The following is a 24,538-nucleotide window of genomic DNA, read 5'->3' as shown; positions in this document are numbered from 1 at the left end:
CAGACTTGCCTTTTCCAATTTGTGTTGTGTGTTGATGAGTGAAAAACGAAAAGTGGGCCCACCAAGGAATCTGCTGGGTAGATAAACCTCCCCCCCCCCCCCCCAATAATCAGGCCCCTTAAAGTGCAGGAGCTCCAGCAACAGTGACCTGTGCTAGGTTCACTATTCTCTGGCGCTGGGTATATAGGTATGTGGGCTGACTTACCTGAGGCAACAGCCAGTAGAACTGCTGTAGTGTCTAATAGACAGGCCATATTCACCCCTCCTGCACTTCCTGCATGGCCACTCTGGCATCGCCACAGTACTCAGAACGTTCCCCTATGGTGGCCTCAAGCAGGATCTTCACACCATCTCCTGGAGGGTAGCAGAGTGAGGTCATTTCAGACCTGGCCTCTACTGCCTGCTATGTTGGGCCAGGTCATGTGACCTATCCACTCCCTCTGGGCTTAGCGGCTGTCCAGACTGGTCACTACCAGAGGATTCACCAGTAAAGCCGAGCCCTGTCCCTCCACGGATTTGACCTCGGTAGAAGGGTGGAGGTTCATCCCCTGTTGGAGACGCCTGCGGTCCAGCTTCCAGATCATGTGACCTTGAACCCTTCTCCGGGTTGAGTTATGCTCCAGTGCCGGCCACAGTTGAAGGCCCACACACAGTGCCAGTCTGGGTCAACCCCTCCGTGGCCCGCATAGGTCCCAGCCCTCTGCAGGACCGGTAAAGCTCATTTGACCGCCAGAGACTTCGAATTGCCCAGCAAGGATCAGTAACAAAGTGCGCCGGTGTCCAGTGCGGTTTCACAACCTTGCGCTTGGCTACTACATAAACGATGAAGAAGGATTACCATGGAGGGTCTTTAGCAGATTAACTTGCGCCTGCCATCTTGTTCTACCAACTTGAAAGTCAACCCATAGTGAAGTTTATTGATCACTTAGCCCTACACCACCCTGGATACTGTGGTCTGGAATAGATGGTGATTAAACTCCTGGTGCTCGTAATACCCGCCCAAGCCACTTTTGGTCAAGGACAAAGGTGCACTACATCCTCAGGATTACCGAATCCAAAGTGGCTGAACCAAAGGAAGTTAAAATGCACTCCATTGTTGCAGCAGTTGCAGCAGTTCAAGAATAATGTGCCTCCTTGGTGCGCAAGGTGGATGTGGTATCACTTATACAGCAAACCTACACCACCAGTCGGCAATTTCGGCGCTGGTTCTGAGAGCTGAGCACTGTGTATTGGCCGGGGATTTTAATTTCCACATGGATGAGGGATTGGACCCTGACACGATCAAATTGACTGATGTCATGGCCCCGCCAGGTCTTGCCCCCTACCTCTCTGGATCAACGCATGACAAGGGTCATACCTTGGATCAGGTCTTTTCCACGTCCCCCATAGAGGTGCTGGCACTTTTGCCGGTGCTTTGGTCAGATCATAGGCTGGCCAAATTTTATGTACTGGGCATAAAGAAACCATCGAGCACTGCTCCTAGGCAGCAGGGACGTGCCCCTAGGGCGTATCATCGGGTGACTCCTGAAATGTTGGCTCAGGCATCTCTTGATCATCCCTGCCCTCTTACGGGAGACTTGGAGAGGGATTTAGAGTCCCTGCAGGCGTGGTTAATGGATAGGCTGAATGATCTAGCCCCTGAGATGGCCCCCCGATTAATATCTAAGCGGGTCTCGGCCCCCTGGTTTACTGAAGCACTGTCGGCTTCTCGACGGCAGTGCAAGGTGGCTGAAAGGGCTTGGCAGTCACAGTATGATCCCGCTGCCAGGCTTGTCTACAGGATAGCGGTTAAAGCATACCATCGGGATATCCTCCTTGAAAAAAAACGCTATTTGGCAAGGAGGATAGAGGCTGTCTCTAACTCCTGCAAGGAGATTTTTACGATCGTTAGGGAATTTACGGCCCCACAACATAATTCGACCCAGGCCGCTCCTTCTGAGTCGTGGGTTTCTGCCCTTGCCAACTTTTTTACCACCAAGATTAAACTGATCCAGGACTCTCTTCCCTTGAGGGTGGCTGAAGTACCTCCCAGCTCCGAGGACGGCTCAGTTCCGTTGGCCCCTTTGGGCCCAGTCCTGGCAGATTTTCCGCCAATCTCAGTTTTCTTGTCATTGGCACTTATGGCCAACCTTAAATCTGGGTCGCCTCTTGACCCATGCCCGGCCAAATTCCTGGCGAAAATGGCTGAAGTTGTAAATCCGTTGGCGAACCCACTTTTGAATCTCTCCTTGAGTCGGAGGGTGGCCCCGCAGGCCTGGAAGCAGGCGATTGTTATTCCCCTTCTCAAGAAGCATGGCCTAGACCCTGAGGCTTTGGCCAACTATAGGCCTATCTCTCTTCTCCCTGCGCTGGTTAAGATCTTGGAGAAGCATGTGCACATCGTGCTTTCCAATTTTTTGGAATCTCACAATTTGCTGCACCCCACTCAATCTGGCTTCCGCCCCAATTTAAGCACCGAGACAGCACTTTTGGAGGTGTCCGAAGCCATTAAAGAGGCTCTGGACTCGGGGGGCAAAGCTATGCTCGTAATGCTTGACTTGTCGGCGGCCTTTGACACCGTCCCCCATGAGGGTCTCCTCGCCAGACTTCATGAGATCGGTCTGAGGGGGACGGTGCTCAGCTGGTTTAGATCATTTTTGGCTGGCCGTCGACAAACTGTCTGGGTCTCACCCAGCTCTGCCGTGATGCCGCCTTTGGGAGTCGGAGTTCCGCAGGGCTCTGTGTTGAGCCCGACTCTTTTCAACATCTTTATGACCCCTTTGGCGGCATGCCACCCTCGGAGCTATGAGGAGAGCATGAGAGATCAAACTTGATTCTAGTAAGTAACCTTACTGGACTACATCAGACAAACACCGTAACAGAGATGATGATTCACCACAATAAGAACAACCACGTAACCTTGCACTTAATCAACCTATAATAGCTCCCACTGGAGACAAAAATTCATTTCTAATTCTGCTTTCCAATAGAGAAAAATATTCCCTGTTTGAGAATTTTGGAGTTTTGCCCTCTATCGTATTTGCATTTGAATCTCTAAAGACCCATCTATCCAAGTCTTATTGAATATCAGACTTTTACCAAATCAAATTTATGTTGTCTGAAATATTAACTATTCCTCTATCGCTCTCCACCGTCCCTTTCTGCCTCCCTGGCACTGTCTCCTTAACTCGTTGATGGCCTACAACACACTCACATACTCTCTCTGAATCTCACAGGCTCTCTTGTTGGTTGATCGTATAGCTGATTTGAATTTTAAACAGGACACTTGGCTACTCCTTAAATTTACTAAACTTACTTGTCTCCTTGAGGCCAATATATTTTGTGTGTTCTTCAGTAAAGCTTAGATTGTTATATTTCAAAGGCTAGCTAACCACTTTTTTGACCATCAGTGTTTTATTAACGCTCTTGGATTACTAATAAAATCCTCTTCTGGGAAGGTCCCATTTGAGCTTGTTAAGAGAAGATGGTTATGTACTTCTGTGCCTACTGGGTAAACCAAAAGACATGGGGAATGATTAAGAGAAGAACTGATGGGGATTGGGGAACTAGAGAAAGACAAAGGCGTAAAATAAGCAGGTGAGATTATTTAGTGCTGCAGGTGTTAGTGCGATTGAATTGAATTCAGGTTGATGGTGACTGTACCTGTAGGGCGCTACAACTGGTTTAAATTGACTAAATCTTTAAGAGTGGAGTTGTTATTCAAGAAATCCATAAAACTGGTGATTGCCGCAAATTGAATCGAAGCACGGTAGCATGTATTAATGGATATATCAAAGTGATGATGGACTCCTATGAATATTCAAAATGCGCACAGAAGGAGAATGGAAGCACATCAAAGGAAAATCTTGGCCACACTAGTGTGCAAAAGAGAGCCTGGAAAAGGAATGTGTACAACACAACTTATTTGAAGGGCTATCTTTTAAAGTAATCAACTTTTCAACTAAATTTGTTGAAGCTACCCTGAATTTCATGTTTATGTTCTGTATCCTATTGTTTTACGTATTGTTCTATTTATTGTAAAAGTGAGAAGTGTGGCATTGTCGGTCTATGTTGGTTTTCTCAATCTATGCAGTGGTTGAGACATGTACTTCACTAGATTCTGTCAAGGCACCCTTGGTCACCAGTTTTCAAATTGTTAGTTGCTAGAAGCTGAAGGTGGTTGGGGTCACATAACTTCTTTTTGTTATACATGTGCATGCAAGCATCTAGTTTCACACTTATATTTTCACAAGGTTTCTCTGAAGCCTCTCATCTTTGCCATTAATATTGTGAACTGCCCATCCATAAGGTGGGTATGCTGCAATTGAAAATCCTTCATACCGAAAAGTCTCTCTTCTACCTCCTCTTCATCAGAACAATAAAGCATCTGCATAACTCAGTGGACGAGTAGTGCTGATTCTGGGAAGGGATGGGGGGGGGGTGAGGGAAGAGGGTGGCAACATTTGGCTCTAGAAATACTGTCACTCAGGTGACGCTTACGACCTCGGAGGCTACTTCCGGGTCTGAACTGGCTAATTTTGCAGGAGTGTATTGTTCGTTCCTAGGCTGAATGCACAACTCCTCATCAATTTGCTTTCACAACCCAGTTTTCTCCTCCGGATGATATCCAAATACTATGCAATCCTCATTTGTCGATCAACATAAAAACTACATTGATTTCAGCTCACATTTGTGCTTGACCGTTGGAATGAGGAGAGTCGCTGAATCATAGACTTCAGTTCAGCACCAGCATCAGCCAGCTTCTAATACACCTACCTAGGGTATTGCACATTATGTTGGGAGGACAAACCTTACGTAGGTAGCCTTTTGTGATGCATATTACTTGGTCTTTCCTGTAACTTCACATCGTTAAACTATGCTTAAGCCTCTAGGCTCACTTGTCAGTCTACTTTGTTGTATTGCCACATAACCCTGGCAAGCACTTCACAGCAAGGACAAACCACCAACCAGGCTTTCCTACATGCCTGAGTTTGTAGCCTGCCTTTCAATGACGGCCAAACTCTGCACTGCACACTCTACTCACCCCGAACTGCAAAATAGCAGAATCCCAGAGTTGTCATGCATGCTTGTCATCATAGCCCAGAGCAGTACATTGCAAATATGCTCAATATTTATATATGTACTAAAGAGTTTAACAAGCAAGTTGTGCAAACTGTATATGAGTAAACCTTAAAATATGTGGTTTGCACATACACTCAAAATCATATTCATCAAGATAGTTACCATAAAAGAATGGGGCGGCGTCTTTCTTTGAGCCACTTCCAAGCCTTTTGTCTAGAATCTCCACCAGTGAATGGCAAAAGTTTGACGTATGCAAGGCCTTCTGGGTGAAAAAAGCTTTGTGCTATCCACACAAGTCACACTATCCTGGACTTCCATGGGGTTCTAGCTTTTAGAAATACCTGGGTTTGGTGGGTTGCCTTGGGTGGTAGGTAGTTGAACTAGGACCAAAGTTCCGTAGGTACCAACATTGTAATAGTAGAAGAACATTTGTTATCGCCAATTGGGTTTCTCTCCATCTTTCGCTTCCAAATGTAGGCCAAAGGTGGGGAGAAACCCAATTGGCGATAACAAATGTTCTACTATGAGAAGGCATTTTGCAAAATGTCCTCTGAATCACATCATTGTATGGGTCATTCTGATTTTAGAGGTGTACAAATAATCACTATTTCTTAACTCAATATTGTGTTCACATTTCAGAAATACATAGACATAATTCATTATATTGTACCATATGAATTTCTATATGGTTAATACACAATGAAAAATCCTTATATACATTTTTTTTTTTTTTTGGGGCCTGGGTATCACATTTTTGGAGAACCTATAAACCCTATATACCCTCAAGACCAGAATGGTCTATCTGATGTAATGGTATATTGCTTTTGTAATCTGAAAGAAACACGTTAGTTAGATTCCTCACCGTAGAATATCCCCAGGTGTCAGACTGGATCTGGAAGATTTTTCGTCAGCAATACCCCTTGCGCGTCGCTAGGCGTCGTCTGCGGCTCCGCGTCCGTCGTCGGCGTCGTGCGCCGGAATGACGTCGTCGGAGTACTTAGACGCCGCCCTCGCGCGCTGACGTCAGTTCTTCTTTTTTCCGCGCCAGTAAGCGCCGATCCGGGAGAGCTACCCCTTTAGTCAATTTTTGACTAACTTTTTCGACTCTTTTTGGTCACTTCTTGACTCTGGTGCCGGTAGGATGCCTGGTTGCACGGCCTGCGACGACTGTCACCGACTGATGTTGGTGACCGATCATCACCGCCGGTGCCTGTACTGCTTGGGCCTCGACCACGACGCGGAGTCGTGCTCCGATTGTATGGCTCTGACCTCGAAAGCTAGGCGGGAGCGGTCCCGCAAGCTTCTCGAGCTTCGCCACTCGGCTCCGCGCCCCTCTCGATCCCGGTCCAGGAGGAGGTCCAAGGATCGGTCGTGGAGCCGCACTCGACATCGTCGCTCGTCTGGCTCGAAATCTTCGGGTAAGTCGAAGCACTCCAAGAAGTCCAAGAAGCGACACAGCTCTTCGGACTCCCCTCGCCGGTCGCGCGACTCGGCCGAGGGTCCGGGTGGTTCCACCCCCGCGGCTCCGCGGGAGCCGCAGGCGCCGCCCAAGTCCCCATACCCGCCAGTCCCTGGGACTGATGCGACGCCGGCGGAGGTCAGTGCCTTCCTCTCGGCCATGAGGAGCCTGGCCCCGCCGTCGATGCCCGCTGGCGCGCCTTTGGGCCCCGCGGACTCGACTGGGCGACCTCGCGTGCCGGCGGCTCTGGCCCCGGCGCCGTTGGAGGCTCTTGCCCCGACTCCGCAGGTCCCCGAGGGGCCCGAGCCTGGGCCCCCGTCGACGCCAGTCGACCTCGTTACGCCTCCTGCGCCGACACCGGTACCACCGCCGACTCCGGTCGACGTCGATCCCCGGTTCAGCCCCTGTCCGGTCCTGATGCCGCATCCGACGCCGCTAGAGACACATATTGTCTATCGACCGGCTCCGATCATTCCTCCTGTTTACCAGGAATCGGATGACGGGGGCGAATGGGAGGGGTCTGAGGACCCTATGGCCCTTCAGGGGCAACTTTCTCAGGACTGGGCAGATGAACTGGGGGAGGCCAGTGGATTGGATACCTCACCGGACACTGGATTCATCTCTCCTCCGACTGTGGCTTCGGAGGAGGGTGCAGCTTTTTCTGTGGTGCTGCGCAAGGCGGCCGCAGTCCTTGGGCTTGAGCTGCCTGCCGTGGCTGTGAGGACTAACATCCTCACTGAGGTGCTTCAGTCTGCCGCATGCTCCACTGAGCCTCTGCTGCAATTCAATGAGGCCCTCACTGACGTTCTGCAGGGCACCTTGTCCAAGCCCTCCACAGACCCTCCTGTGGATAGGAACGTTGCCAGGCGCCACCGCCCTGCTCCGGACGACCCCAGTTTTCTGTCCCAACACCCCACCCCGAGAGTCTGGTTATCCAGGCCTCTACCTCCCAATCCTCCTTCCCGTACGCTCCTCCGGACCGGGATTCCAAGAGACTGGAACAGTTCGGTAAGAAGCTGTTCTCCTCGCTCAGTTTGGGCCTGCGGTCTTTGAACACCGCCTGTCTCTTGGACCGTTATTCCCACTCTCTGTGGGATACGGTGGAGGACGTGCTGCCACTGTGCCCGGAGGAGGCCCGGGCGCGGCTTTCCTCGGCTCTGGCCGATGGGAGAGATGCAGCACGCCATGCAATCCGATGTGGACTCGACACTACGGACTCGCTGGGTAGGGCGATTTCTACCACGGTGGCGCTTCGACGTCACGCCTGGCTGCGGTCCAAGTCCTTTTCAGGGGATGTCCAGAGCACACTCATGGACATGCCTTTTGATGGCGCTCGCCTTTTTGGTGAGAAAGCGGACAGTGCGCTGGCTCGCTTCAAGGACTCCCGGGCTACGGCCACGTCCTTGGGCCTCTCGGCCCCACGGCCACAAACTTCGCTTTTCGCTCCTTTCGTGGCCAAGGAAGGGACACCTCCTCACATCCACCTAGCCACCATCCGCCTAGCCACCGGCCGCAGAACCAACCTGCACGCGGTCGCGGACGTGGTTTCTGCCGAGGCGGTACTGGAGGACGACGTGGTCAGTCCACATCCACCCCGGCAGCATCCGCCTCAAAGCCTTCCTAGTCCGAGCTTTCAGGCCCATTCCACGCCAGTGGGAGGCCTGGTTCGCCATCACCTGCTCCACTGGCATACCAGTACTTCGGACAGGTGGGTGCTGCAAATCGTCCGAAGGGGCTACTCCCTCCCCTTCGAGACGACCCCTCCAGCCATGCCACCGCAGCACCACCGTATCTCGGGGGATAATTTGAATCTTCTGCAAGAGGAAGTTTCGGCCCTCTTGGCTAAGGAGGCCGTCGAGCGCGTTCCGAGCTCAGAAGTAGGTCGTGGTTGTTATTCCCACTACTTTCTGGTTCTCAAGAAGGGCAAAGGAGGCCTACGCCCTATCTTGGACCTCAGGAACGTCAATGCCTTCCTCAGGAAGGAACGGTTCAAAATATTCACTTTGGCTCAGGTTCTAGCTGCCCTAGACCCTGGAGACTGGATGGTAGCGTTGGACTTGTAGGACGCATATTTCCATATCCCCGTGCTGCCGGCCCACCGGCGTTACCTGCGGTTCACGGTGGGTCAGGAGCACTTTCAGTTCACCGTGCTCCCCTTCGGCCTTACCAGTGCCCCTCGGGTGTTCACGAAAGTGATGGCGGTGGTTGCAGCTCATCTGCGCAGATCAGGGGTTCCAGTCTTCCCCTATCTCGATGACTGGTTGTTGAAGGCGGGCACGCCCCAGACAGTCGTCTCCCACCTCCAGACTACGGCGGATCTCCTGCATTTGCTAGGGTTTTCCATCAACGTGCCGAAGTCACACCTGAGCCCCTCTCAGAAGCTCCTCTTCATCGGAGCGGTTCTCGATTCGGCGCAGTTCCGGGTTCATCCACTGGAACAGCGTGTCTGGGATATACAGGCCCTGATTCCCATCTTTCGGCCTCTATTCTGGGTTTCGGTCAGGCTAGTGTTGCGGCTTCTGGGGCTGATGGCCTCCTGCATCCTACTAGTGCATCACACCAGGCGGCGCATGCGGGATCTGCAGTGGGACCTGAAGTTTCAGTGGGCCCAGCATCACGGCAACCTGTCCAACCATGTTTTGATCTCGGAGGGCACTGCACAGCAGTTGCAGTGGTGGCTCACGGACCGCGATTGGGTCACGGGCAAGAGCCTCTCCCTACCGGAGCATGTCGTAGTGACGGGTGCGTCCCTCCTGGGATGGGGTGGCCATATGGGAGAGGCGGAGATCAGAGGCCTCTGGTCTCCGGTGGAGTCTCGCCTCCACATCAACTTGTTGGAGCTGAGAGCGATCAGACTTGCACTGAAAGCCTTCCTTCCCTCTGTCCGGGGAAGTGTCGTGCAGGTGTTCACGGACAACACCACCGCAATGTGGTATTGCAACAAACAGGGCGGGGTGAGGTCAAGGACCCTTTGTCAGGAGGCTCTGCGCCTCTGGACATGGCTGGAACACCAGGGCATCACCCTGGTGGTTCAACATCTGGCGGGCTCTCTGATCGCCAGAGCTGACGAACTCAGCCGCCGGTGCATGATGGATCACGAATGGCGTCTGAACTCCGAGGTGGCGCAAGGTCTCTTTCAGCAGTGGGGAGAGCCTTGGTTAGATCTATTCGCCACCGACGAGAACGCGCAATGTCAGCAGTTCTGCGCGTTGGAATTTCCAAGGCGGCACTCGCTCGGCGACGCTTTTCGTCACGAGTGGAGTTGCGGTCTGTTGTACGCCTTTCCGCCTATACCACTTCTGCCCAGAGTGCTGAAGAAGATCAGGCGCGACCGGGCCCAAGTCATCTTGGTGGCTCCGGATTGGGCACGAAGGTACTGGTATCCCGAGCTACTCAGTATGTTGACCGATCCTCCGATACGTCTGCCCCTTCGGGAGGATCTTCTGTCGCAGCAGCAGGGGACGGTCCTCCACCGAACCTGTCCAGCCTCCACCTCCATGCGTGGAGATTGAGCGGCAGCAGTTGATGCCATTTGACTCGCCTCCTGAAGTCTGTGATGTCATTCTGGCAGCCAGGCATCCCTCCATAAAGACGGTATACGCCTGCCGGTGGAACAAATTTGTGGCATGGTGCACAGCAAAGGCTGTGGATCCCCTTTCCGCCCCTCTTTCTGAGGTTCTCCTCTTTCTTCTTTCTTTGGCCCGGCAGGGCTCTGCTCTGGGCACCTTGAAAGGTTATCTTGCTGCCCTCTCTGCCTTCTTACGGCTTCCTGATCAGCCCTCTCTTTCCAAGTCCCCTGTAGTGTCACGCTTTCTTAAAGGCATTACTCACACGTTCCCTCCTGTCCCTTTCGTAATGCCTCAGTGGGACTTGAATCTTGTCTTAACATTCCTGATGTGCGCTCCCTTTGAGCCTCTTCACAATTGTCCTCTTCGTCTTCTAACTCTTAAGACTGCTTTCCTGGTAGCCATCACCTCGGCTAGACGGGTGAGTTAGCTCCAGGCTCTATCGTCGAAGCCTCCTTTTCTGTCTGTTCATCCGGACAAGGTTGTCCTTCGGCCTCGTCCTTCCTTTCTACCGAAAGTGGTGACCCCCTTTCATCTTGGGCAATCTGTCACCTTGCCCACCTTCTTTCCGCCTCCGCATCCTTCCAAAGAGGAAGAGCGGCTCCACCGCCTGGACCCAAAACGTGCGCTCTCCTTTTATTTGGACCGCACAAAACAGTTCCGAGTGGACGACCAGCTTTTCGTTTGCTACGTGGGTGCAAAGAAGGGAAAAGCTGTGCACAAACGGACCATCTCCCGGTGGGTCGTTTTGTGTATAAAAATCTGTTATTCCTTGGCAAAAAAGGACCCTCCTGTTGGGCTGCGGGCCCATTCTACTCGGGCCACGGCGGCTACTACTGCTTTGGGACCGGGAGTCCCTTTGCAGGACATCTGTCAGGCGGCGACGTGGGCTTCGCTCCACACGTTTGCCAGGCATTATTGCCTAGATAGCCAAGTCCGGAGGGATGGCTTCCTTGGCCGTTCTGTCCTCCAGGACTTTCTGGTGTGATCTTGGTTCGCAGACCCACCACCGGGGTTGGTATTGCTTGGGTATCTATTCTAAGGTGAGGAATCTAACTAACGTGTTTCTTTCAGATGAACAAGGTACTTACCTTCGGTAACGATGTATCTGTAAGAAACATTAGTTAGTTAGATTCCTCACCGACCCACCCATCCTCCCCATTCTGCGAACTGACATCTAGGGTTAAGGCTATCCCTTTCAGGGCCCTAGATTTTTTGGCACCAGTGTCGGTCTCTTGCATGGCTCTGCGTTCCTGGCGCGGATAGCTATGTACAAGAACTGACGTCAGCGCGCGAGGGCGGCGTCTAAGTGCTCCGACGTCATTCCGGCGCACGACGCCGACGACGGACGCGGAGCCGCAGACGACGCCTAGCGACGCGCAAGGGGTATTGCTGACGAAAAATCTTCCGGATCCAGTCTGACGCCTGGGGATATTCTAAGGTGAGGAATCTAACTAACTAACTAACTAATGTTTCTTACAGATACATCGTTACCGAAGGTAAGTAACTTGTTCAATAGGCCATCATGACAATAAATTACTGATAAAAACGTTGTCACCAATTGCTATTTTTCCAACTCATTTTTATTATTTTTAGGTCTCACCTGACCCAACGCATGCACTGGTCTGGCGAGACTTTTAGTAAGGGCTTCAAAAAATGCTACCATGGCCGGCCTACAACTTACGTGCATGTGCGCGGGCGCGCGCTTACGAGCAGAGGCACCATAGGACTTTCCTCGTCATGCTCATTCAGCGCATCGCTCGCCGCGCTTGATTGCGATCACTTTCACTTAGCTGTTTTCAGTGAGCCAGTATTTTTTCCTCGTTGTCTTTCTCACAGACATATACATCTCTCTGCCCCGTCACTCCGCTTGTTTGCCCATTTCTCTGCCTCTCTTTCTCAGTGTCTTTTTCTCACCTCAGTGTCCTTATCGCTGTCTGCTTGTGCTGCGCTGCTCCTAGTCGGTCATTTATGGTCAGTAGTATTGTTCCGCATGTTCTATTCACTTTATTTTCCTGTCTATCTTCCTCTCTTTTATTATCTCTTTTGGCGTTTATGTTGGCCTCCCTCTTTTTTTCCCTAGCACCCTTATTTTTTTCTTTCAACATTTTATTCTGTTTCTCCCTCTCCACGTCACACACTCTCTCTTCCTCCATCTCTCTCTTTGCTTCAGTTAACCTGATACTTGTCTCCTCTCCCCGCTGTGCAAAGGTGTGTGTGTGCTTGATGCTGTCTGTTTCTACCGTGATTGACCGCTGAGTGTCGCTATTGCAATACTGTTAGTATCCTAGACTTTCGCTAATTACAGACTTTGACTGGTCAATGTGTGCCTGACCCCTTTTGCTCTCACTGACGGCCATACTGGGAAAGGACAACGGCGGTCACTGCTATCACTGGTGTGCCAGCTCCCGCCAGGACCCGTGTCCAACACCAAACTCTGACAGGCCACTGTGACCCAGATGAACTAACAAGCATTGGCATAGCCAATAGGTCTCGCTTTTGGGATCTTAAAAGTATTTAGTTATGCAGCACAATATCCTTGGTGCAACAACATCAACTGTTGCATGGCTAAACACTTATAAGGTCCCAAAGGCGAGACCTATTGGCTATGCCAATGCTTGTTTATACATATTTATCTGTAGAGGTTTTATTCACATGATTATATTAATATTTACTCCTGGCTGTTGATTCGAGGGGCGAAGGATGAAACGCTGACCTGCCCTGTGTGGGATTCAACCCTCTGCGCTCGAAGTAAGTGCAGATTAATGGATCTGGTGAGTAGATCAGGTGTGTATCCCACGAGGAACGGTGCAGTGTTGCACTCGTGAAACACGACACACACCCATCAGTAGTGGCAAATGTCTATTATGCTTACAGCTGCTTCTCCTGCTTGTAGAAATTAATGTAGGGTGGAGAGTATGTTGTAGGCACAAGCGTTTAATTAAAACCTGGTTGTTTCTACAACTTGAGGAGAGCAAAGAGGGGAGGCCCTAACAAGGCAGCGCAGGTGGACCCTGTCTGTAGGACAGTGTAACATACAACTGGACAGTGTAAACCGCATGACTCATCACTGTCCACATGAGTGGCTGCTTTGGGGTTACATTGGGTCAGGGTAGCAGTTTATATGCGGGGCTTGATCACGGAGCAGGCATGCTGTGTGCACCCTGCAGTTGTGACATGCTGTGTCGTACCACGGGCCTTGGTGCTTGTGTGTGCCTTTGTTTGGTGTCAGTTGTCCTATGTGCAGATGTGCGCCTCTCTGCAAATGACAAGTGCCCTAGCATAGTAGGCTAATTGGTTCAATGGTAACTACGAAAGATTACAACATGAAAGAGCATAGCGTTGTCAAGTGAAAGCCCAGATCCGGAAACGGCGTCTTCCCAACACAGTGTGAGGTGCAACCCCAAGTGCGGCAAGTTGACCAATGGCATACCTTCAGCCAGACATGGGTGTAACTAAGACTGCTACGTGTTGCATTGTAGGACTTGAGGTTTAATTTTACTGTTAAGTGTAGATTTCAGAGCAAAAATATGACCTATATTTTATGTATTTATTTAGCATCTTGTATAGCACACTTTTACCTAACAAGCATTGGCCGCGCGGCAGTAATAGTAACGCCGCGCGGCCGTAAAAGCGAAAGTCATCGCGATCACTCGGAAAGCGAAAGTCATTGCGATGGGATGCGCGCGCAGCAGCGGGGGGGGAGAGGTATGGTGCTGAAGGCTGGCGCAGGATGGCTGGTAGAGAAGGGATGGGGAAATGCGGGGAGCAGCTGTGCGAGTGCACGCCATTGTGCACTGACGCTTGTAGCCAGCGCAAAAATGTGGGTAGCACTTTCCAAACCCACCTACTAAAGGTTTCGCCAGACCCACGCATGCGCTGGGTCAGGCGAGACCTAAAAAGCTTTATGCACAGCACGTTGTGACAATACGCAGTGGAGCTTTGGGACAATGTGGTAAAGTTACGCAGAGTTAGAAATACAGAGAATCCCACCCAGATGATAACATCAGTGGTGGATGCTCACGCAAAACATATTTGTGCAGCAAAACAATGAAGGTAGCGCAACGTCACACGGCTGAGCTTTGGGTAGTGATTGGCTGGCCGCCTGTTAATCTATGCAAAAGGCAGCAGCGTGCCACATAGAGACAGATGTACCTAAGCATACTAGCATGACCTGGCTTGTGGTGAGTCCTAACTCCAATCAAATCTACTCAACAACAACAAGTGAAACATCAACTGATATACCCATGTGTAATATAATTGAACCATCTTGTATTCAAGACATTGTCTCATAAAGAGGTGTCATCAGGTGTCACTCTGCCAGGCCCGCCTATTCTCTTGTGCCACCAGCGTCAAAAGAGGGACAGACCTGTGTGCACCCAAACGCTGCCGACACATTGACTGCAGACGTGACCATCTCTGGAGCTGTAGCTGTGTGTCACGCTGCTCCTCATTTTATCATCCTCAACATACCGGTATGTTTTCATGCCACAAGTCCTATGAAAGATGCTCCATGTGTTTTTGATATTGCTCGCTGGTAGAGTGCTAGACTTCTTTGGGTGATATGGGCACACACAAGGTGGCACTCCTTTTATCCTCTTGGGAGGTGCCCGGTGTTTCACTGCGGGAGTGTTGCTATTTATTTTCCAGGAAGGGTATTTTAATATTATGTCACTCCCAAAATAACATCGGTGTAAAACATTTTATTAAAAGGAGCATTGGGAAAGCCAACATGCCTCACCTTTTATATCGAGTCATAGAGATATTTGTTCTGCCAATGTTTGTTTGTCTCATATAATGAAAATTCCAAAGTGCCCCTCAGTGCATAGGTATGCATACACGCGCATGCATGCACAGCATTCTATAATGCCTTTTTAGGTAATGATAAAAAACATTTCAAAATGGCGGCACATGCGTGATAATGCCTGCACCACTGACCTCCATGTATGTGCACATGCATGTTGATGCACGAGACGCCATAGTGGAATATCTGTTTTGCTTTGATTTTCCTTTCCAAGTGGCTGATGACTATATATTTATAAAAATAGAGTTTGGGTTTGACAGAGCACAAACTAAAATAAGTGTGTAGCCTGGTAGCACTGTGCAGTCGCTGTGCCATTGCTAATATATAAAAAAGCATTGGCATAGCCAATAGGTCTCGCCTTTGGGACCTTATAAGTATTTAGTTATGCATCACAATATCCTTGGTGCAACAATATCAAGTGTTGCATGGCTAAACACTTATAAGGTCCCAAAGGCGAGACCTATTGGCTATGCCAATGGTTGTTTAATTCATCAATTCGTTTCTTGGGGAAAACCCTGAGGCATATACACAAATGACCACTTGATAAATTCACAATTATTTCTAATTTTCAGAAATGTATAGATTTCCGGAATCACCCAGGGGTTTTACAAGTGTGTCCACCACAAAGTGCAAGTCCGTTGAAATAACTAAAGCTAGAAAAAATGGGCTACCTCTTAGATAAGTGCCGAAACAGGGGTAAAAAACAAATTTTGAGCTGGGAAGATGATACTTGCACTGCAAACCTTTAGCTGAAGCAAAACGTAATTTTTAGGAAACATTTTATCTGTTTTCTTAGTTGCCTGTAGTGACATCCACAAGTGCGGGGGAAAAAGACTGTAAATTTGGCATAGACACCTTTTGTGGAAAAATAGAAAAGTTATGAGTGTTTATGCACAAACTATCCCAAACATCCATCAGCACCACGAGGGGTATACCCTAGCAGTCAAGCGGATGTCTTTAGAGCATGATGGTTTCAACAGAATCCAATATTGTCAACCCACAGTGGCAATTTCACACTGCATTTTCAGCACTCCATGTTCCCCCAGACCACCAATGCCTTTGCCTCACTGCAGTTAGCTTGCTCAGCAATACTCCAGCGAAGTAGTTACATATGCTAACATGATATCTGTAGGAAAGTCCCCATTTTGACATCGACACCCCCATTCTTTCCTCACTGGTATTTATGTTCTTGACTGGATATGTACTGGGTCCCTGCTAAACAGGCTGCAGTGACTGTCCTCTTTCCCTAAAAACTGTACATGCTCATTTGTAACCCAATTGGCAAGGACTTCAAAACCTCTGTAAGTTCCTGGTATATGGTACCTATAGTACCCAGGGGCTAGGTACTAAAGAGGGTCCCTACGGGCTGCAGCCTGTATTATGCCACCCAAAGGGACCCCCACAAAACTGCCACTGCAGGATGCATGAACAGACGCAAGCCATTCTGAAAAGGCAACATTGCACACTTCTTGTGTGCAATGCCCCCACACTGCATGTATTATATGTAAGTCACTCCTACATCAGGCCTAAATAGCTCTAAGGCAGGTTGCATTATAATACATGTGAGGGCATATCTGCCTGAGCAGATATGCCCCTGTGATTCCTAGTTCCATTGCTCAAGCACTGCAAGTGATCAGGCAGCCATTTTTAAGGTATGTACTGGGCACTGGTCATTATGAGTTAGCCAGGCACATAATGGCTGCACTTCAAACAATGGTGTTTGGTATCAAACAACTGGTCTCAATAAATCAGTACTGATGCCAGTATCTGATGTATTGTGGCATGCACCCAGAGGGCACCTTAGATGTGGCCCCTGAAAACCTGCTAGTTCTCTAGTGTGCTGGCTGACTGGTATCGTTCAGCCTGCTCCCACCGACACGTTTCTGACCCCCTGTAGGTGAGAGCCCGCGCTCTGAGGCAAGAAAGAATGCCTGCTCTGGAGGAAGGTGTTCACACCTGTTCCAGCAGGATGGCTAGTGAAATTAGCATATCAAGGACAAAGGCTTCAAAGCTTCTGCCACCTTGCATATGCAACCATGGCTTCCCCCAGACCTGGGGAATGCCACCCTCTGCCCTGAGGCCCATTCAACTCAAGAGCTGGCGGGAAAATGAGATAATCAGAAGATGTGTCACACTTGCCAGCTAGGCATACCCTAAAGGTAGGCCACCTGAAGTGGACAGTCGAGGAAGGATTTCTTGGATTTGGTGAAACTAGGAACTATGTGTCAGGATTATGCCCACTCCCGACAGGAAGTGGTCATATAGGAGGTGTAGTCACCACAGAGGTAAGTAGCCTATTGGCTACTACCTTACACTCCCCTAAACACAGTATTTAGCATTGCTCCTGACACCAGGAACTCCGATTTGGTTACTGGGAACCGAAGGAAGAACAAAGAAGAGCCGAAGTTGTTAGAACAGAGATCCTATGCCGATATTGGCGCCAAACACTGGCTTCTTGCACAGCGACAATCACAAAGACCGACTAGTCCAGATGTTGAACAGCCTCCTCAAACCCTTGGAGGACTGTTCTCCCCTTCAGCAACCATTCGGCATCTTCTTTGAGGTGGAGGAGCCATCCCCCTGTACCTGCAGGCACTGACCGCATCAACCTGGTACTTCGTCTTGCTGGCCAGCTGGCCCTGAGGGAGCAACTCACCAGGAAGAGGTTGTTGTGAGCCCAGAAGGCCAGCCAGTCGCTTTCACCAAGTCTCGAGATGCTGATACCTCTAGGAGGGTCTCCGCATCAATTCCCTGGGTACCGAAGCCCTTGTACCTAGCAAGGCTTGTTGCGTGTCCAGTCTGGACAGCGCTGACACGGACCTCCGGATCCATGGAACCTTTATCGAGAGTGGGCCTGTTGGCCTGTTTTCTCTCCCTCTCCAAATCACTAAAGCCAAGTGAGAGCCTACAACTACAAAACACCTCTGCACCCGAGCCCCCCAGCCCAGTTTCAAATGAACCGACTGTGCCCCTATGCTCCAGAGACCCTCAAGAGTCAAGCCCTCCTTGGGTTCTGTCGGACCTGTCCCCGATTGCAGCCATTCTTTAGCAGGTACTTCTTCCAGAGACTTTTAACTCTTATTGCTCGAGGCTACCAACGCTGCTAGCACCTCTGCACCGGGACTCACCTGGGCATATAAAGCCAAACTACTGGTGGTTTTGTGGACCTTGTCACCTAAGCACCTTAAGTCCTAGAAGGCACCCTTCAAAAACATGTGCAATGATATCTATGTAGTGTATCTTTCTCCCATAGGATAACATTACCGCGTTCGAGGCTGATACCTCAAAATTGTTATTTGACTGTATTTTCTTTTTCTACAAAAATCTATAATTCCCAAAGAACTTACCTGATTCCAATGATCTTGTTTAAAAATTGATGTTATTTTTCTAAATTGGTCTTGGATTTTCTTCTTTAGTGTATCATTTATTTACTGTGTGTACAACAAATGCTTATCACTACCCTCTGATAAGCCTAAACTGCTCAACCACACTCCTGCAAATAGAGCACTTGAGATTATTAATGTAAGACCTGTAAACCAGTAAGGGTCATCTGCACTTTTTGCATGGTGTTCTCTTAGATTGGCACTACCACATATAAAGCCAGCTTCCTACAATATGGTGTGACACATGGAAACTAAAACTACTCTTCCCGAAACTGTTAGTCTGTACTCTAACGCTGCATTTATCTTGATAAGGAAAGTCTGCAGAGGCATGTCTTTATCTGGATTGGCTCCCCGCAATGTGAATTTTGCAACACTAAATGAAGTTGGATTTTTTAAAAGCATAATATATGCTTTTTATCTTTTAAATAGATGCTTGCCTACTACTGCATCAATAAGTGTGATTTCTTTACTTCAACCAGTGAAGTGCCCCTTAATTAAACCAATTGAATATTCAGTTCTTTGTTACTTTTTTAATCTAACCAACAGTACATTCACTAAAACTTAGACTACATAAGGTAGTGCCCTCATGATGACACCACCAGAGTAGGCCTGCTGGTATTTGGATGGTACATTGGCAAAACCTGGACACTATAGGGTGTGGATGAAAATGTTTCTGAAGACTAAGGAGAAACCTCTGTCTCATTGTAAAGGTAAAGTTAAGGCTTAGGGGCCCTGGTTTTATGGTACAAGAACGTTCAGTTCGTATCCAAATGACTTAGTCTTTGTCCCTCTTCCAATTTCGAAGAATATTGTCAAGGCAATAGATTATGTAAACTTTACGTAATATAAATGTCCAGGGATAATATATTTAGCAAGTAAGTATAAGTTTATAATTTCATGGTCACTTGTCAATGAATGATTGAATTATACCATGCTATCTTTCTGTTTTAAGAATTTTAAAGCATATTTTATATTCGTGTAGTTTATTGCAAGTATAATGTCCCAGTTTGTTTTTTTGTTTTCTTATTAATAATATGATATTTAACATGACTTTACTCTCTTTATACGGTCATTGATTAGGATCGGTATAATAATTCTTTAATGTGTATTTGGCATAATGTTCAGAGAGGTCATTGGAAGGTTACTTATTTTTTACGTTCTATTACTTCATTACGAAAATCTAGTGCATGTAAATTGTTGCACCATTGCTTTCTTTGAACTGCAGATTGTCAAACTGAGACAAAAAAGAGTGACTTAATGAGTGGTAATATATAGCAGAGGCAGTTTAGCCATGACATTTTGTTAATAAAGTATATTTGTTTTAACACAGACAGTATTTGAACAGAATGATGTCTTTGTCCAGTCATGCTGTGGGAGAATTTATAACCAGGACGGGCTGATACCAGGAACGCTGCGCATCTTTGAAAAGGTATTCTGTCATTTGGTATTATTGGACTATAATTGTTTTGTGTCCACATAACTGTAAATATTTGGTGTAGATTTGTTGCTTGAATATTTAGCCAGTTGGCGAGCACTGCTTCAACGGACCGCTCTCATTTAGAACCTGTGTACTTTATCTGACATACTGATATACAGAAATGTATAAAGAAGGGTATCAAATGGGGTAAAAAAAGTGTTCTCTGCTAACATTTCTTGGAACATAATGCATGAATGCCAGTGGCGGCTGCTATGGGGTTGTGGTGGTGGGCAGGCTGGGGGGGGGGGGGCACATATGGGGTGGATTAAAAAACACAAACAAAAGAAAATCACTTAACTGGCTGCCGCCTCTCCTCCTTTCTTCTGTCTGAACAGGAAGCACCCAGGTTCCCAGTCTCTCCCAAACAGAGAATAATATATCCGTAAATCTCCAATTCATATCACACATTAAAAATATACAAACAAACACAGACAATTAAAACTATCTCAATAGCAGCGAGGCAGCAGTATCATTCATTAATAGTCCTTTTGACTTTGAGGTTTTAAATTATCCCCATTAGTGGGATCCTATTTGTTGTTAGATGTTCTGTAGAGAGGATCATCTAACTATGGACCAAACTTATCCTGAATGAACTGACAATTCTTCATCGCAGTTATGTCCAATGGGGGCCATTGATGGGTACTGAATAATGATCCTCGATTCAAGGCGTCTCAAGTCTTGTACTCGGTTACCTCCGCTGATGGTAACGTTTATCGAATCTAACACACAGAAACTCAACAGATTTTCATTCTGGTTATGACATTTTTGAAAGTGTCTTGCAACTGGGTATTTCTTATCTCCATTTTTTATAACCCGTAGATGTTCCAAGACACGTTTCTTTGCTTTATGAAGCGTACTTCCAATATATGTCTTTTCACAAGGGCATTTCAGAGCATAAACCGCATATTCCGTGTTGCATGACAGATGTTTTTTAATCACGAAAGGTTTAACTCCCAGAGATAATTTGTATTCCTTACAATTCTTGCTGTTTCTACACGCTTTACATTCATGACAGGTGAAAAACCCTCTGATCTCTGTTTTGTTTAGAAAATGGTATCTCAAGGGTGCTACAGAAAGTATCTTTAAGAGATTTGGCCTTCCTAAATGTTATCTGTGGATATGCTTCCACTTCAATCGCAAAGTCTTTATCAGTGCTTAGTACCTGCCAGAATTTGCCAAGACCTTTTCTCATCTTATAAGCTTGTCTATTATAGGTAGTGATAAACCTTAATTTCTGGTGGTCTTCATCAGACATTTTATCTTTTTTATTCAGTAGGCTTGACCTGGATCTCTTTTTGACTTCTTGACTTGCCTGTTTTATGGTTGATCTCTTAGAACCTCTCTGTAGGAATCTCTTAGTCATGACTTCTTTTTCCAACTGGAAACCTGCTTCTGTGCTACAGTTTCTCTTAGCACGCAGAAATTCCCCTAGAGGGATACTCTGAATCAGGGTGTTCGGATGGCAGCTGCGGGCATGTAGCAGGCTGTTTCCTGCTGCCTCTTTGCGAAAAAGACACTTTCTAGTCTATCTTCCACTGCGGTCAGTTTAAGGTCAAAGTCAATAGTTTCTCTAAAAAACTGACTTGTGAAACTCAAATTGAAGTTGTTGACGTTCAAACATTCAACAAACTTACAGACTTCCTCCTCGTTGCCCTTCCAGATAATACAAATATATATAAATATATATACATAGATATGTATGTTTGTATATATATATATATATGTATGTATGTATGTATGTATTGCTTATATGTGTCTTTAGCTAGCCATCCTTCTCCATTAGTTTGTTGTAGTGTTACTAATAATTTTCTTCTGCCCTCTACTGCATACAGTATGAGGCAATGGGTCAGTCTCCTTCACCCATTAGCTAACTTCACTACGAGTGACGGCATTCTGTCCTTTCACAAAAAGCACATGCATACACAAAGTAGTTCCTTTAAGTGCCAGGAACTTCTGTTGCATGTGTGCCTTTTGAGACCAAAACTTTATTTTTGCTTTCAGGAATGTTGTTTTAATTAAAGATTGATGGGGGCCCAGCGGCTTCTCCAATAATGCAGTTTTGCAAAACGCATTTCAAAATAAAACAAGCAGAGACAAAGACAAAAGACTGGCTGCAAATAGCAGACCTGTTGTCTTTGCCTGTGTTTGTTTTTTTATTGGTTGTGGGTTTTCTTAATTGGTGCTCTGGAGCATTATTTGAGCTTGTTAATTGTGTTGTTTTGCTTTAATATATGCATGAACTTGGTATTTCCCTGCTTAGTACCTCATTTTGCCTTATTTGTTTCCTCCACGTAAGACTGCTTTGTCAGCTGGCTTGTTACCATGCTGTTCTTCTCCAGAGGTCGGCTTTGACCTAGCTCCTGTCCCTGTGTGCTGGAGGGAACAAACTTTGTGAGGGACTGGCCGTGTGTCCTAGCTATGGTGCGCTAGCAGGAGGCATGCACTGTTTGGCAAGTCTGCTCTATGAAGAGCTGAGCCTTAGCATTTTGTTTTCCTTTCATCGTGGCAGTTGTCAGGTCTCTGATGGACCTCAAGAACTCTGGTGCTGAGCCATAATACCCTTCTCCACTTGCAACATCCCACAGTCTTTGTGTCCAGGCACACAGGCCAAGGAAACCTCACGGTGTGCCCATGCAGACATGTTTGGCAAGCTATTGAAGCAAGCATTGAGGGTTCTCTACCAGCATTGCATTTTTATATTTTTATATAATGTAATAATATGAACTAGGATTTCACCATAGTATTAATGGGGTAGTGTTTCAAACATGAGATAGACTGTAGCGTTACATTCCAGATGGAGTGGATATGAATGGAACATGAGGAAACATCTTATACTTATACACTGGCCACGATTACTCTCATTTATCACCTCTTGCAGCAGGCTTTGCTCAATGATTTATGGCTATTTGGCAAACCTCTTCTCACCTTCACCCCCTTGTGGCGAAGATCTACGGTCTGACAGGTCAGGCTTTCTATTTTCAAACACCCTGTAAAGCAGCAGCAGGGGCATGCCTACATACTTGCATCCATTTTGAGAAGTTAGAGAACATTTATGATGCACAGTAGGCTATATATCCTTCACTTTCTCCCAAAGAGCGTCTGAGGCACTCACAATGACCCAGCCCTAGTACTGTTAAAAGCTGACCTTTTAACTATTTTCGGAAAAGGAAATCAATTCTGAGAATGATTCTTCACAGGTTCTGAGGATCGCTCAAAGAGGTCCAGAGAATGGTATCCATATAAGGATGGGAAGAAACAGAAACATGGCTTAGAATTGGAGTGAGAGGGCACCACACCAGGTGAAAAAATAGAGTGGAGAAATTGGAAGATTTATTAGAACATTGTAATGTTGGAAGCTCCTTTTGAAAACAATGGAGTGCTCCGGGCTTCTAATGGCCTGTACAAGACTGGAGCTCCAACATTCCAATGTTGTTTTTCACAGCTGTTTATGGGGTGTTCTAATAGCCTTATATCCCTCCATAGCAGGGCTATACAGGCGTTAAAGTACCGCTCCCTTATTAAAGGCCCTTGCCTTCTGCTTGGGCCTTAACACCGAAGTGGGCCTTTAATGTAGGGTATAGCCCGCTACGGTGGGCTATAAGACTATATTCAAATCCCATAACTTGCGTCACCCTTTGTCTTTATAATGGGCTAAGATTATGGTGAAAGCAGAAACCGTTAAAGTCACTGGAGCTCTGAAAGATCCTGAAATCCTTTTGGGGTGGGCTTGAAGGGCTTTGTGCTGGTGTGGAAATCCAAATTGCACCCTCTCTTGAAGCATTTGTTCTGCTCATATGGACCACAGGTTGACTTTTTCAGAAGTGAAGACTTTTGCTCTGCTTTTGCACTTTAAAAAAAAACCTTAGTAGTCTGTCTAGACCTTTAGAAGAATTGACACATTTCAAGCGTCCGTGCACAAGTTATTCACCCATTACGTTTTTTGGAAGGGCCAGACATGGCAGGAGATATGTGTTCATCCAGGGCCAATTCCCAAGTCGACAGAATGGATGCTTGCCTTAGAGGTTCAGTTTATTCCAAGGCCATATTTTCCCAGAACTATGGAAAGCTCCAAACACACCACTAGGTAAGGTTCTAGGTCTTCTCAGCACTGTTACTGAGGGAACAGAATTCTAATGTTTGGTAGTTGCCAGAACTGTTCGCTCCCTATCTAGGTTAGGGGGGCTAACGGTGGCCTGTAATTTTTTCCATTGAGATTCAGAAGGTGGTGGATCATGCAGTTACAGATGTGAAGCGCAAGGATGCTATTCGGTGCTCTTTCCATCTCTCCTCTGGGTTTTTACACAACATCTTTTTGACAAATAGGTGTTAGAAGGAAAATAGGCCCTTGTCCTGTATTCGCCTTAAGGGGATGCTTTGCCTGATTGATTTAGAGGCATTTTAAGATGGAGTACATCTTCATTGTTCTGCCTTGTTCTGCAATGAGACCAAATACGCTGGGTTGTCTTTAGGGTCTGGCTGAAGGTGTCTACTCCGTGACAAAAGCATATATGTCAACCTTTTGATTTAAAATTGTGGGTCAAGTGAAGCCCCATAAATGTGAACGGAGACATTTTTTTTTTTTTTTTTTTTGGAGAGTGATCCAAAATTTAAGAAGGGGGACACCCCATTAAAGTCTGAGGCATTTTGTTTGTTAGGTAAGTAAATACCAGTAAAAAGAGGGTAAGATCCACCAGATGTTGGCTTCTTGACCGGAATGGTGTGTCGAGCATGTGGTCAAAGGTTGTGTATATTATCACATGATTGATGGTAGAAAATTGAGCACAGATG

At 47.4% G+C, this 24,538-nt stretch overlaps 1 protein-coding gene across 3 annotated transcripts in view; it reads left to right on the top strand.

Annotated features, from left to right (window-relative positions):
• Positions 1 to 24,538, top strand: part of TBC1D15 (TBC1 domain family member 15) — a 611,295-nt gene that overhangs the window by 42,428 nt on the left and 544,329 nt on the right. For all 3 annotated transcript variants that reach the window (XM_085653851.1, XM_085653849.1, XM_085653850.1), the window contains exon 2: positions 19,604 to 19,702. In XM_085653851.1, coding sequence (XP_085509977.1) covers positions 19,604 to 19,702 — 99 coding nt within the window. The remainder of the gene's footprint in view (positions 1 to 19,603; positions 19,703 to 24,538) is intronic.

This window comes from Triturus cristatus, chromosome 4_1 (assembly GCF_964204655.1).
Source record: "Triturus cristatus chromosome 4_1, aTriCri1.1, whole genome shotgun sequence".
In the NCBI taxonomy this organism is placed as follows: domain Eukaryota; kingdom Metazoa; phylum Chordata; class Amphibia; order Caudata; family Salamandridae; genus Triturus; species Triturus cristatus.
The sequence above is the reverse complement of the archived record's forward strand: the minus strand, read 5'-3'. Positions and strand labels throughout refer to the sequence as shown.